General features: G+C 41.7%; 1 protein-coding gene and 1 pseudogene across 1 annotated transcript in view; both read left to right on the top strand.

Annotated features, from left to right (window-relative positions):
• MEOX1 (mesenchyme homeobox 1) overlaps positions 1 to 6349 on the top strand; it is a 30390-nt gene extending 24041 nt beyond the window's left edge. The window contains exons 2-3 of the mRNA XM_036756970.1: positions 3099 to 3271; positions 3955 to 6349. Coding sequence (XP_036612865.1) covers positions 3099 to 3271; positions 3955 to 4077 — 296 coding nt within the window. The 3' untranslated portion in view covers positions 4078 to 6349. The remainder of the gene's footprint in view (positions 1 to 3098; positions 3272 to 3954) is intronic.
• Positions 6250 to 13750, top strand: LOC118846939 (annotated as a pseudogene).
• Positions 13751 to 15274: the final 1524 nt, after the last annotated feature.

Here is a 15274-nt window from a genome sequence, read left to right on the forward strand (position 1 = left end):
TTTTAGGTAGTCCAATAATTTTTAAATTAATCTCTCCTAGATGTATTTTCAAGGTCAGTTGTTTTTCCAATGAGATATTTCATGTTGTCTTTAATTTTTTCATTCTTTTGGTTTTGTTTTATTCTTTCTTGATTTCTCATAAAGTCATAAGCTTCCATTTGCTCAATTCTAATTTTTAGGGAATTATTTTCTTCAATGAGTTTTTGTACCTCCTTTTCCATTTGGCTAATTCTACTTTTTTTGTTTGTTTTGGAGGTGGGGTGGGCAGGGCAATTGAGGTTAAGTGACTTGCCCAAGGTCACACAGATAGTGTCAATTATCTGAGGTCACATTTGAACTCAGGTCCTCCTGACTCCAGGGCCAATGCTGTACTCACTGCGCTACCCAGTGCCCCCAATTCTACTCTTTTTGAGGGGGGAAGGCAGAGCAATTGGGTTAAGTGCCACCTAGCTGCCCCCAATTCTACTTTTTTTTGAGGGGGGAAGGCAGGGCAATTGGGGTTAAGTGACTTGCCCAAGGTCACACAGCTAATAAGTGTGTCAAGTGTCTGAGGCCAGATTTGAGCTCAGGTCCTCCTGATTCCAGGGCCACCTAGCTGCCCCCCAATTCTACTTTTTAAGAAGTTTTTTCTGCGGTGAATTTTGTGCCTCTTTTTCCATTTGACCAATTCTGCTTTGGAAGGCACTCATCTCCTCTTTGGGTTTTTTTGTACCTCTTTTACCACTTGTCCTAGTCTGTTTTTAAGGTGCTATTTTCTTCAGTACTTTTTGTCTCTTTTACCAAGCTTTTGACTCATTTTTCATGATTTTCTTGTATCACTCATTTTTCTTCCAATTTTTTTCTTCTACCTCTCTTACTTGATTTTCAAAATCCTTTTTGAGCTCTTCCATGGCTTGAAACCAATTCAGTTTTCTTGGAGCCTTTGGATGTTGGAGCTTTGACTTTGTTCTCTTCTGACAGTGTGTTTTGATCTTCCTTGTCACCATAGTAACTCTATGGTCAGAATTTATTTCTATTGTTTGCTCTTTTTTTCCAGTCTCCTTCTTGACTTTTAGCTCTTTGTTAAAGTGGGGCTCTGCTTCCAGGGTGGAAGGTGCACTGTCCCAAGTTTTAGGGGTTTTGTGAAGCTCTTTTCAGAGGTACTTCTAGGGAATCTAAGTTTTCAGTTCTTCCAAGGTGGTATGATCTGAGGAGAAGTGTGTTTACTACTCCCCTGGCCTGCGCTCTGATCTGTGGCACTCTTTTCTGCCCTGGAACTATAACAAGGGTCCCTCTTCTGGTGTGCTAGTGCTCCTCTTCACCCTGGGACTGCCACCCAGGACTGCAATCCAGATCTGAGCGTGGGCAAAGCAACAAAGTCCTGCCTCAGTGCTAGCAAAGAGACCCCATGATCTCCTTCTGAGCAGTTACTCAACCCCCTTACTGTCTGTGAGCTGAGAGCTCTGGAAGCAGCTGCTGCTGCTGCTGCTGCTGCCGCTGATTCAGTGGCTCCCAAGGCCTGCTCCTGGTTTGCCTCGGCCTGGTCTGTACTGGACTGTGCTCCTCTCTCACCCAGATGCAACAGACCTTTCCTGTCAACCTTCTAAGCTGTCTTTGGCTAGGAAATTATTTTACCCTATCCTCTTGTGGTTTCTGCCACTTCAGGAATTGCTTTATGGCATTTTCTAAAGGTGTTCAAATGGAGTTTGGGGGAGATCAGAGCTGAAGCACTGCCTTTTCTCCACCATCTTGGCTCTGCCTCCTACTATGGGCATTTTCCCTGGTTGTTCTCTCTGCCTGAGAGCTTCCCTGGCTTCCCTGAAGTCTCGCCTAAAGTCCCACCTTCTGCAAGACAATTTTCCCAGTCTTTAATCTTAGCGCTTTCCCTCTGAGATTGCCTGAGGTTTATCCTGTTTGTATTTTATTTCTACATAGTGGTTTGCATGCTGTCTCCCCCATTAGACTGTGAGCTCCTGTGAGCAGAGATTTTTTTTTGTCCTTTCTCTGTATCCCTAGCACTTATCATATCAGTAGGCATTTAATAAATAGTAGTTGACTAACTGGGGCAGCTGGGTGGCCCAGTGGATAGAGTTCTAGTCAGTAAGACTCATCTTCCTGGGTTCGAATCTGTCTTCAGACACTTACTAGCTGTATGACTTGGCAAGTCACTTAACCGTCTTTGCCTCAGTTTCCTCATCTGTAAAATGAACTGGAGAAGGAAATGGCAAACCACTCCAGTGTCTTTACCAAGAGAGTCATGAAGAGTCAGATATGACTGAAAAACAAGTTGACTGACTGACATTGACTGATTAACCAGGCCCAGCTTTCCTTATCAGCATGCCCTTTCACATTTCAAAAGATAAAAGAAGTCAGATTTCCTCTTCTCCAGAAGAGGACACACTGAAAAAGTTGACCAGTCTATGAGTCTCTAGTGGCCCTTAGAATAGAATGTAAACTCCTTGAGAGCAGAGACTTTTGGTTGTCTTTGGGTCTCATGATTGGGCACAATGAACACAGTAGCTGTTTAATGAATGCTTGTTGAATTAAGATCGTAGGATCATAGTCTAGAGATGGAAGGGACCTCAGAGGACAGCTAGTCCAACCCTATCATTTTACAGATGAGGAAAATGAGACCCAGAAAGGTTAAGTGACTTGCCCAAGATCATACAGTTAGTATTAGAAGTAGAATTAAATTGAATTATGCTCTTGTATATGTTTATATATGTGTGTGTATAGAATGTATATGTATGTTACATATATGTATATATACACATATATTAATATATATGCATATATATTTATATGTAATATATGTACAGAATAAATAGTTGGAGGGATTAAGAGGATTTAAATCAGGTAGCAAAAAGAACTGCCCAATTTAGCTGAATGTGAGACACTAGAGAGGTGAGGGAGGTCAAACAAAGGTAATATCTTTTCCCCAGAAGGTCTTTTAAAATGAGAAAGTAGAGAAATAGTCCTGCCTAGATGCAGAAGAAAGACACAGTGGCTTCTGGAGGAGCTGGCTGGCTAGCTTTTATAGGTTCTTCAATTAGTGTCTTCCTTCTGCAAGTGACAATTTCTCTACAACCTCTGTACTTTGTCTCCCCCTCCACCCCCAGAAAACCAGGACTGCAGAGGGAAGCCAGAAACCAGCAGCAAAGCTCGCAAGGAGCGAACAGCCTTCACCAAGGAGCAGCTGAGGGAGCTGGAGGCAGAATTTGCCCACCACAACTACCTGACAAGACTGAGGAGATATGAGATTGCTGTGAACCTGGATCTCACTGAGCGCCAGGTGTGGGAAAAGAACCTCTTTGGACTTGACTTTTCCCTATTCTTTGTTCTCTTCTTCCTCTCCTCTTCCTTTCACTCTCCTTATCCTTCCTTTCCCCTTCCTGCCACTCTCCTCTCCTCATCCCTTCTTTAACTCTTCCTTCCACACTCTTCCTCTCTCTATCTCTCCAGTTTCCTCCTCTCTCCCCTTCTTTTCAATTGCCTCTCCTCATCCCTCCTTTCCCTTTCCTTCCATTTTTCCTTTCTCTTCTTTCTCTTCTGCTTCATTCCATTCTTCTCCTTTTTTCTTCTCTTCTCCCTCTTCCCTTTTTTCTCCTCTTTCATCTCAATGCCACTGACTTTTTCTCTTTTCTTCCTCCCAATCTCCCCTTCCCCTTCCCATACTCAGTTTCATCTTCTTTTTCCTGAGCCCTTCTTTGTCTGTTTAATGAATGTACTACCTTCCTGTCTCCCAGATGATCCTAAGGGTTGTCTTCAGGCAGTCCCTTTGGCTCTCTGAGGTAGTTGTAGGGAAGAAAGTAAAGCATGTAAAAATATTGATGATATTTTCCATCTCTGCTCTTTGGGCATGCTAGGGTAATCAGCTATTCTATCCCTTAGGACTATATTAAACATTGACATATGGGAGAAGTCACATCAACTCTAAGAGTCACTAAACTTATTGTCATCCTTTTTCCTCCCCAGGTCAAAGTGTGGTTCCAAAATCGAAGAATGAAATGGAAGCGGGTGAAAGGGGGGCAGCCTGTTTCCCCCCAGGAGCAAGATACCGAAGATGTGGACTCTGCAGCCTCCCTAAGTTCAGAGTGAGACACTCCAGAAAGAGGGAAATGGGACTGGGAGCTGTGATCCCAAACAACTCTTCCCCCTACCTGCCCCACACTACAGACTATACATCTGACACCCTGAAGGACATCTCCCAAACTCTTCTCCTTTCCATGCCTCTTGGAAGGGAGACAAATAACTCAGCTCCTCTGGAACCTTGAAGCTCCAAAGGAAAAAAATGTTCTGTTTGATCTAACTCACTGACCCTATCTACTTTAAAAAGAACTTAATGTCTCTCCCACCTCCCATCCCTACCCAACCACAAAGTCATTGGGTGCCTTTGTCAGGAAGCAGCTGCAAAAACTGGAGACTCTAAGCCAAACTAAAAAGGCTTCCCCTCTTCAGCTAAGGTGGCCCTCCTGGGGGACTTCCTGGATCATTGACTGATCCCCTACCCCAGTCTCCAGTCTTTCTTATTCCCTTTCCCAACCCCATCATGGAACCAGTGCTCAGAGCTTCATACGAGAAATGTTCTCTCCATCCAGTGGCACATATGATGGACCTATTGATGACTTTCCAGAATGAGACCAAACACAAGAAAAAGACACCTATTTCCCAGCCCCAACCCCAACTAGTCTGCCCTTGGAGTTCAAGACTTTGGATCCTCCCCTTTTTTGATACTTTGAAATCCTCCAGAAAACAAATCTAAGAAAGGATGCGACGGGCAGAAGTTCTAATGCCTTACCCTGGTCAGAAAGATCTGGAGAACCTACTTTGCCATGACTCTCGCTTTTCCCTGTGATCTGACAATATTTGCTTTACAAGTGTCCAATCATGTAGCTAAGTGACCCGTTTCCTTGCTGAAATATCACCCTATGGTCAAAGCCCTGGCCCTGGGATGGTTGAGGCAGCATATTGGGAGAATGCTAAAATATCTCTTTAGAGATCCTAGAGTTGGGTCACATGAGATTTGGTAAAACCAAAGAGGCCTATTCACATCTAGTTTAATTGCCACTAATGCTGTTGAAGAAGGAAAAAGAGAAGGGAGAGAGAGAATCCCATAACAACTACATGTTTCTACAAAGTTAATGCCAGGCTGATGGCATGTGGTCAGTGGGCCTCTTCCACACACCATTCAGTGCAACACTGAGCCCAAAGCTGCATGGTATAGTGGAAACAAAAACAAACATGCTGGTGTTAGTGACAGAGGACCAAGGTTCAAATCATACCTCTAACACTTATCATTTGTGCCAAGTCATTTCACTTCCATGGTCCTCAGTTTCTTCATTTATAAAATCAGGGGCTTGAAGTAGGTGAAGCAGAGATCCATTATGGAGAGATCTAGCCTTAATTCATGACAAATATCTGAAAACGCCAATGGCCTGGGAGCTGGGGTTTTAAGTATCATAAATGAGGACCCCAATATAAGGAAAGTCAATCATAGGGTTGGGTAGCCTATGAAAAAGGGAACTTGTCTAATATCAGGGTCCCATTTCATAACAGAGCTCCAACACTGAACATTCCAAATGAAATATGCCCTTTTGTGCTGACAGATCCATCTCCACTCTCTTCAATTCAATACAACAAACTTTTATTTAGTACCTATTGTGTACAAGCCACTGTGCTAGGCACTGTGTTCCTATACATTGTCTAAGGTAGGGGTATAGGTCTCATAATTTGTACCCCCTTCTCAGTGGTGGCACAGTAATGCTGTTGGGCAGGGATGTGCCTAGGGGAGCACTGGTTTAAAGACCATCTAATCCTGTTGCTAGGTGGTGAAGTGGATAGAATGCTGGGCCTGGAGTCAGGAAGACTCATCTTCCTGAGTTCAAATCTGGCCTCCAACGCTTACTAGATGTGTGACCCTGGGCAAGTCACTTAACCCTGTTTGCTTCCCCTGTAACATGGGCTGGAGCAGGAAATGTCAACCCACTTCCAGTATCTGCCAAGAAAACCCTAAATGGGATCACAAAGAGTCAGACACAACTGAAAACGACTAAGCGACTGAAATCATGATGCCCTGGTAGTTGGTAACAGATCTTCCTGGGAAAGAGAACACCTCCCCCCATTCCCCAAAGGAGACCCCACTCAATTTAGTTCTCAGTCCCCCTCAGTGAACCCACTGCAGAGGGTAAGGCAGCCAGGAATGAAGTCTTTGATCTTTCATATGTGGTTTTGAACGGTTACAAAAACCATGGAAATTGATCATCAACCGGCATGACTGATTTTAGCATCTGTAATTTTTTGTAAAGCACAACTGTATATTTCTCATCAATCTAACTCTTCAAGATCATTATACTTTATAACAAAAATCCTGAAGAAAAAAAGCAATAAAAATTAAAAAAAATATTTGGGTGTTTCCCCTCCTTTCCCCCTGATCTTGTGCACACTTCTCTTTCATTTCTGGTAACAATCCTGATTCTTGCCTGAATGAAACTAGGAAAATCCCACCAAATAGTGAGTCTTTACAAATTGGAGGGAGAAAAACTTTATGCAGATGGAACTGTTTCCCATCCTCTTCCCTATATATTCCTGGAAAGTGATGTAAAGGAAACTTTGGCAAAACAAGATATTTTCCCATTAACTTTCAGTATAATTTCAGTAAAAACAATGTCTGTTGCAGGAGGATTGTATAGCAATCCTTGCCTAGAGTACACCAGAGCCTTAACTTGTCCCTAAATTCGATCAGCAAAAATAAGATATTTGGGAGAACAGGATGATTTAGAGGGGAAAATGATGAATTCATTTTTAGGCATGTTGAGGTTAAGGTTGAGGTACTGTTGAGACATACAGGTGGGGACATCCAGTTGGGCAGTTGAAGATGTGGGACTGGAGGTAGGGGAGAGATTGTGACTGGAGATAGTAGCTATGGAAGTCATCTGCTTAGAGATAATTGAAGCCATAGGAGCTGAGGACATAATAATAATAACTGGCATTTATAGCACTTAAGATTTGGAAGTTGCTTCATATACAGAATTTTATTTTACCTTCATAACAGCTTTGGGAGGTAGGTGATAATCATCCCCATTTTACAGATAAGGAAACTGAGGCACAGAATGGTTGAGAGAATTGCCCCAAATCATACAGCAAAGTAAGTATCTGAGGCAGGAGTTGAATTCAAATTGAATTTGAGACTTTCTGACTCCAAGGATAGCATTGTATCTAGATGCCACCTAGATATCTCGCCAAAAAAAAGGCGAGGCATAGAAATGAAAGAAATGAATCCTAGAATCTCAGAGTTGGAAAGGACCTCAGAGACCCCGTAATCCAACCCATACATGAACAAGAATTTCCTCCACAGGGGCAGCTAGGTGGCCCTGGAGTCAGGAGGACCTGAGTTCGACTCTGGCCTCAGACACTTGACACACTTACTAGCTGTGTGACCTTGGGCACTTAACTTCAATTGCCCTGCCTTCCCCCCCTCAAAAAAAAAAAAAGAATTCTCTCTACGACATCCTTGGAAAGAGGTCATCCAGTCTTTGCTTGAAGACCTCCAGGGAAGGAAAACCCACTGTCTTCCAAGGTAGCACGTTCTACGTTTGGATGACTTTTAGGAACGTTTTCCTTAAAAACCAAAGGCTGAACCTGGGGGATGCCTACACTCAGAAGGCCGACTAAGAAAGAGAAAACAATGAAGGAAATAAAGACAAATGGGAAAAGAAGGAAAGGCATGAACATAGATAAAGGCCAAGTGTAGATAGACCGTTAAGAATCAAGGAGTGTTTTACATGATAGGATATGTATAAATTATATCAAACTGCCTACCATTTTCAGAAGAGGGGAGAAGAGGGAGGGAGAAAAATTAGAACTCAAAATCTTGTAAAAAATGATTGCTAAAATTTTTCTTAATGTGTAATTGTGGGGAAAAATAAAATACTACTTAAACAAAAAAAATAAAGTGGAGGAAGCTAGGTTGTGCAACGGCTAGAACACCAGCCCTGGAGTCAGGAGGGCCTGAGTTCAAATCTAGTCTCAGACATTTACTAGCTGTGTGACCCTGGGCAAGTCACTTAACCCCAATTGTTTCCCCTTCCCCACTCCCAGCAAAAAAAGAAAAAGGATCAAGGAGTGGTCCACAGTGTCACAAGATACAGAGAAGTTATGAAGATAATTGGGGAAAAGGACATTGAATTGGGTGACGAGGCATTAGGTTGCCAGCAGTAGAAAAAGAACCTGGTCCTTGAAAGGAAATCACTGAGTACTTTGGAACTGGGGACTCCTCCTCCTGCCCCCTTTCCCATTGGTTCCTTGATGAGAGCTATTTCACTCGAGTGCTAGCAACAAAAGCCAGTTATAATTTTTTTTAAATTCGATTTTGTTTTTCAAGTCCACATTCTCTCCCTCTCCTCTCTCTCTTCCCCTCCCTCCCCGAGAAAGCAAGAAAAACATAGCCTATTACAAACAGGTAGAGTTAAGCAAAATAAATGAGTTCTGTGTCCAAAAAAATGCCTCAATCATAGCAAGAGGTGTATGATGAATAGGTGTTAAGTGGACAGGATGAGTGAGTGTCATCTACTCCCAATAGTTTGACATTAGAAAGGAAAAACAAACAGGAATATAATCTCAGGAATATCAAAATCTGGGAGAGATTTTTTTTAATTACAGGAAGATCTGAGAATTCTGTAGACAAAGGAGGAAGGAGTCAATAATGAGAGAAAGATTGAAGACTTGAGAGGGAAAGAGATGATTAATAGAATAATCTAGCAAAGGACAAGGAAGGACATAGGATCAAGGACACAAGCAGAGTAAATTTAGCAAGAAGGAAACACACCTCATCAATCCATCAATAGACAAGCATTTACTAAACACTTATTATGTATCAGGCACTGGCCTAGGCACAGGAGAGACAAAGATAAAAATGAAATAGTAACCTGTCCTCAAGCTTACATTTGATCAGGGAATATAATAAGTACGCATACGTTTATATATAATACGTATTGTGTATATAATAATATGTACACATATATAATAAATATAAATATAATTTATTATAATATAACATAGCAAATATATTTATATAGAATAAATACAAGGTAATTTGGAAGAGGAGGCATTAATAACTGGGGGCTGAGAGGGAGATCAGGAAATGCCTCATGTAAGGGATGATATTTAAGCTGAGTTTTAAAGGAAACTAGGAATTCTAAGAGGCAGAAATAAGTAAGAAACATGTTCTAAGCATCTCATTCAAAAGCAGAGATACAGGAGATAAGAGATAGAATGCCATGTGTCTAAGAAGTGGCAGAGGGAGAATGAAGGTAATCATATGGGATAGTCTAGTTAAACCTGTGACCTTGAGGCCACATGTGGCCCTCTAGGTCCTCAAGTGCAGCCCTTTGACTGAATCCACAGAACAAATCCTTTTATTAAGGGAATTTGTTCTGTGAAGTTTGGATTCAATCAAAGGGCCACACTTGAGGACCTTGAGGGCCACATGTGACCTTGAGGCCACAGGTTCCCCACCCTTGGTCTAGTACTTCCGAGCCAAGCAAGAGGGTAGCTCATTAGATGAGAGAGAAAGTGATGGGATAGAGGTGGAGTCTTGCAGAGAGAGGTAGTTTGTGGGGAAATGGGAAGTGTGATAGAGAGTCAAGACAAGATAAATACAAGAAATGCTACACTGCAGTGACTTAGATAATATTTAGTAAACTCATGAGATCTGTAGATAACACCAAAGTAGCTAACACACTGGATGACAAGGTCAGATCCAAAAGGATTTTGACAATCAAGAACATTGGGCTGAATCTAGTAAGATAAAGTTCAATGAGGATAAATGAAATATTTTGCAACTTCGTAAGTATGAGACAGGGGAAGTATAGCTTTTCAGCAGATGTTCTGAAAAAGAACAGCAGGTGTCAAAAGACCACAAGGTGAATGTGAATCAACTCTGTGGTTGTGACATTTATTCTTCTTGTTGTTGTTTAGTTGTATCTGACTTTCCATGACCCCATGGACCATAGCACGCCAGGCCCTTCTATCCTCCACTACCTCTCAAAGTTTGTCCAACTTCATGTTCATTCTTTCTATAACACTCTCTATCCATCTCATCGTCTGCCATTCCCTTTTCCTTTTGCCTTCAATCCTTCTCATTATCAGGGTCTTTTCCAATGAATCCCATCTTCTCATTATGTGGCCAAAGTATTTCAACTTCAGCTTCAGTATTTGACCTTCCAGTGAATCGCCTGAATTAACTTCTTTAAGTATTGACTACTTTGATCTCCTTGCTGTCCAAGAGACTCTCAAAAGTCTTCTCCAGCACCACAATTTGAAAGTGTCAATTCTGCAGCGCTAACTCTCACAGCCTTATATTGCCATTGGGAAAGCCATAGCTTTGACTATATGGATCTTTGTTGCCAAGTAATATCTCTGCTGTTTAATATGCTGTCCAGGTTCACCATGGCTTTCCTTTCAAGGAGCAAATGTCTTTTAATTTCGTGGCTGCATTCTCCCTCTGTAGATCTTTGAGTCCAAGAATATAAAATCTAACACAGCTTCCATTTCTTCTCTGTTTGCCAGGAAGTGATGGGACCAGTTGCCAAGATCTTGGTTTGTTGTTTTGTTTTGTTTTGTTTTTTTTATGTTAAGCTTCAAGCCAGCTTTTACACTCTCCTATTTTACACTGATCAAGAGGCTTCTTAATTCTTCTTCACTTTCTGCCATCAGAGATTATGATATCCAAGAAAACTAATGAGATCTTGGGCTGAATTACAAGGTATAGAGCTTCCAAGAATAGGGAGAGGATACTATACTGCACCCTCATCAGACTTCATTTGGAATACTCTGCTTGGTTATGGGTGCTATGGCTTAAGGAGGACATTGATGAGTGTCCAGAAAGTGTCCAGAGAAGGCAACTAAGATGATGAAGGGCTTTGCATTCATGCCATATGAAGATTTGTTGAAGGAATTGAGCCCAGTTAACCTGGAGAAGAGAAGATTCAGGGGGACATGAGAGCTGTATGAAGAAGGAAATAGACTTCTTCTAATACTCAGATACGTTATAGAGGAAATTTATTTCATGTATGAGTTGGGCTAGACGGCTGAGGCGGTTTCTTCCAACTTCCAATTCTATATGTGTCCATATTATTTATTTATATGTATTTAGATTTAGAAACTATAAATACATATATATTATATATATAATACATGTTTTATATACATATGTATGTTATATATAAAAGTATGTGTCCATATCGTATTCCCTGATAGAATGTAAGCTTGAGGACAGGTTACTATTTCATTTTTATCTTTGTCTCTCCTAGGCCAGTGCCTGATACATAATAAGTGTTTAGTAAATGCTTGTCTATTGATGGATTGATGAGGTGTGTTTCCTCCCTGCTAAGACTATTCTGCTTGTGTCCTTGATCCTATGTCCTTCCTTGTCTTTTGTTAGCTTATTCTATTAATCATCTCTTTTCCTCTCAAGTCTTCAATCATTCTCTCATTGTTGTCTCCTTCCTCCTTAGTCTACAGAATTCTCAGATCTTCCTGTAATTTAAAAAAAAATCTCTCCTAGATTTTGCTACTCCTCAACTCCCTAGATTCTGTGATTCTATGATTCAATTAAGGTAAAACTTGTAGTGAATGTAGTCAGCACCTGATTTTTTTTAGCAGCATTCAAGGGTTGTGAGTAGAAAGAGAAAAGGCAGGTGAACTCTTGGGGGTTACCTAAGGGGAGAGGACAGTAACGGTAGAAGGTCAAGGGAAGAGGAGAGGGTATTACTGCAAGGACTTACCATTAATTGGGTAAAGAATGGACAAGAAGGGGGCAGCTAGGTGGTGCAGTGAGTAGAGCAGGAAGTCCTGGAATCAGGAAGACCTGAGTTCAAATTGGTCTCAGACACTTGACACACTTACTAGCTGTGTGACCTTGAGCAAGTCACTTAATCCCAACTTGCCTTCCCTTCTCCCCCCAACCAAACAAGAACGGACAAGAAGAAAGGCAAAACAAAGCTTATAAGCTAGGAGAACAGGTTAGGCTTGTAGAACAATGACATAAAAAAAGGTATGAAAGAAGTAAGAAAGTGGGGAAAACTGAAAACTCTACTTGAAAGCAATCTAATCCCTGAAAAGGCAGGTGGGTGGTAGAGTGGATAGAGTGGGATGGAGTGCTAGACCTAAAGTCAGGGAGATTTTAAATGCAGGAAGAGTTCAAATCCAGTCCCAGTCGCTGACTAGCTATGGCAAGTCATTTAACCTCTGTCTGCCTCCATTTCTTCGTCTATAAAGTGGAAATGATAATAATATCTATCTCCCAGGATTGCTCTGAAAGTAAAATGAGAAACTATCCATAAAGTAGTTTGTAAACCTTGAAGACCCACAAAAATATTATTAATTATTATTATTATCAGGGCAGCTAAGTGGTGCAGCAGATAGAGTGCTGGAGCTGAAGTCAGGAAGACTTGAGTTCAAATCCAACCTCAGACACTTACTAGCCGTGCGACCCTGGGCAAGTCACTTAACCTTGTTTGCCTCGGTTTCTCCATCTGTCAAATGAGCTGGAGAAGGAAATGGCAAACCACTCCAGTGTCTTTGCCAAGAAAACCCCAAATGGGGTCATGAGGAGTCGGACACAACTGAAACAACTGAACAATTATTATTGTTTGTTGTCGTTGTCGTCATTAAAACAAACTGAGCTGGGATCTGTAAACATGGCGGCTAAGAGGCACCATCTGTTAAGAGACACATTTGCATGCGGAGCCAGGATATAACAGGTTCTAGTCTTCTCTGTTACTAACTCACTATACAATGTGGGCAAGTCGTTTCCTTGGTCTTCAATTTCCTTGCCTGTAAAATGGAAATATTGCTCTCAGCGGCAGCCTTGGGAACAGGATTGCTCAGGCCAGGTGAGGAAAAGGACAGTCACTTTCACAAGCAGATACCATCATGCTCATCCAGGCTGGCCAATGTGGCCTCCAGGTGGGAGCCGAGTTTTGAGAAGTCACCCGCGATGAATAGGATGACACCCCCCTCCGGGCATTTATCATGGAGACAATGATGTGTGGCTAGAGAAAATCAGTGTGTACTACAATGAAGCTACTGGTAACAAATATGTACCTCAGACAATCCTAGTGGATTTGGAGCCTGGCACAATGGATTCAGTCATTGCTGGACCATCTGACTAGACCTTTAAGCCAGATAACTTCATTTTTGGCCAGCGTGGTACAAGAAATAACTGGGCAAAAGGCCACTACGCAGAGGGAGTTGAATAAGTAAGCTCTGTGTCTACTGGATATGGAGATGAAGGAATAAGAAAGATGTCTGTTTATAAGATTTATGGTTGACCCATTCACTGTCAGGAGCACTGAATCTGGAAGGAGAACCCTGCTTATCACCAAGATCAGGGAAGAGTGGCCAGATTGAACCATGAGTAACTTCAGTAAGATACCTTTTCCCAAGTTATCAGATGGCCTTATAATTTAAATCTCTCAATCTACCCATTGGTAAATAACACAGAAAAAACCTATTCCATTGACAATGAAATTCCATTGACAATGAAGTTCCATATGACATTTGCTTCCAAACCCTTAAACTGACCACACCCAATTGTGGAGACTCCAACCATTTGCCTTCAGGTACCGGGAATGGAATCGCCACTCCAATCTCCAGTTCCCACCAGGTGAATGATGAGTTCTACAAACTGGCAAAAAACATGGTGTCATTCCCCTATCAGCATTTCAAGCTAGGTTTGGTTCTAGGATGGCTATTTATTGCCTACCTATGACTGCCATCTTCTGGGGCCACGTGTCCACAAAGGAGGTGGACAAACAGATGTTTGCGTATGTGCCGGACAAGAAAACAGCTACTTCCAGTGTGGATTCCCAACCATGTGAAGAGTACCAGGTGTGACATTATGTCATGTGACCACAAGATAGACAACAGCACAGCTGGTCAGAAGCTGTCCAGGTGCCTTCTGGAGCAATTTACAGCTATGTTCCACCACCAAGCTTTCCTGCACTGGGTCGCAGATGAAAACATGAATTCTTAAGATGGAATTCACAGATGCAAACAACAACATGAATATCCAGATATCAGCAATGCCAGGGTGCCACTGGGGGGTGAACCTGGGGAATTTGAGGAGGAAGAAGGGTAGGATTAGGCTTAGGGACACATCTGAATATACCATTCATCTTCAATGAACTCTCTGCTATTATTCTTATCCATGGTCTTTCTGTTCAGACACTATGGGGCTCATTTTTGCCATTCTTAGAAGTTGACACTGTTGATGCACTAATGTCTAACACCTCTGTAAATTATTATAATATTTATATTAAATTTGGTGTTACTGTTCTTTCAGTTGTCTCACTCTCCATGACCCCATTTGGGGTTTTCTTGGCAAAGATACTGGAGTGGCTCACCATTTTCTTCTCCAACACATTTTACAGTTGAGGAAACTGAGGCAAACAATGTTAAGTGAGTTGCCCAGGGTCACACAGCTAGTAGGCGTCTGAGGGCGGATTTGAACTCAAGTCTTCCAGACTTCAGGCCCAGTGCTCTATCCACTGCACATGTATCCAAAAATAATAATTAAGAAATAAATAAAACAAAAGTGATGACCTAGTCAGGGGTAGGGAACCCACGGCCTCGAGGCCACATGTGGCCCTGGATTCAGACAAAGGGCTGCACTTGAGGACCTAGAGGGCCACATGTATCCTCAAGGCCGCAGGTTCCCCACCCCGATTGATCCTAGATGATCTCTAAGATCCCTTCCTTTTCAAATAACCTATGAAAAATTAGAATTAGTGTTCTACAACAGACTTCTGGATAGCGTTTGTTGAATGAATGAATGAATAAATGAATGAATGAATGAAAAAGCCCCTATTAAAAGCTTACTGTATACCAAGCACTATGCTAAACAGAATATAAACTAAAATCAAATTTCTTTAAGGTGTGAATAGTTTAATTTACTAAGTCACTTGCAGCAAGTTTTCTAAATCCATCAAGTCATGCCCACAAAATTAAAGATGCATTCATAACTCAATCAGATATTTTTTGGTTTAATAATCAAGCATGGAATATTGTCTCTCTCAGTCTAATATTGAACATTAACCCGTTGCTGAATATTCATTAAAACAAGACCGAGAGATTCTCCAAATTTTGAGCTCCCGACCTGGGAGCTCACATGGTCATGTGGGTGGAGAAGTGCCACTCAGGGCAAGTTTTTCCAGCTTTTGCCAAGTGACTGTATTAGAAGAGAACAATTTGGTGAAGATCCAAACGATGGGAGATCCCAAGCTGTGATTTTTTT

The sequence above is a fragment of the Trichosurus vulpecula genome, chromosome 4 (genome assembly GCF_011100635.1).
Source record: "Trichosurus vulpecula isolate mTriVul1 chromosome 4, mTriVul1.pri, whole genome shotgun sequence".
Classification (NCBI taxonomy): domain Eukaryota; kingdom Metazoa; phylum Chordata; class Mammalia; order Diprotodontia; family Phalangeridae; genus Trichosurus; species Trichosurus vulpecula.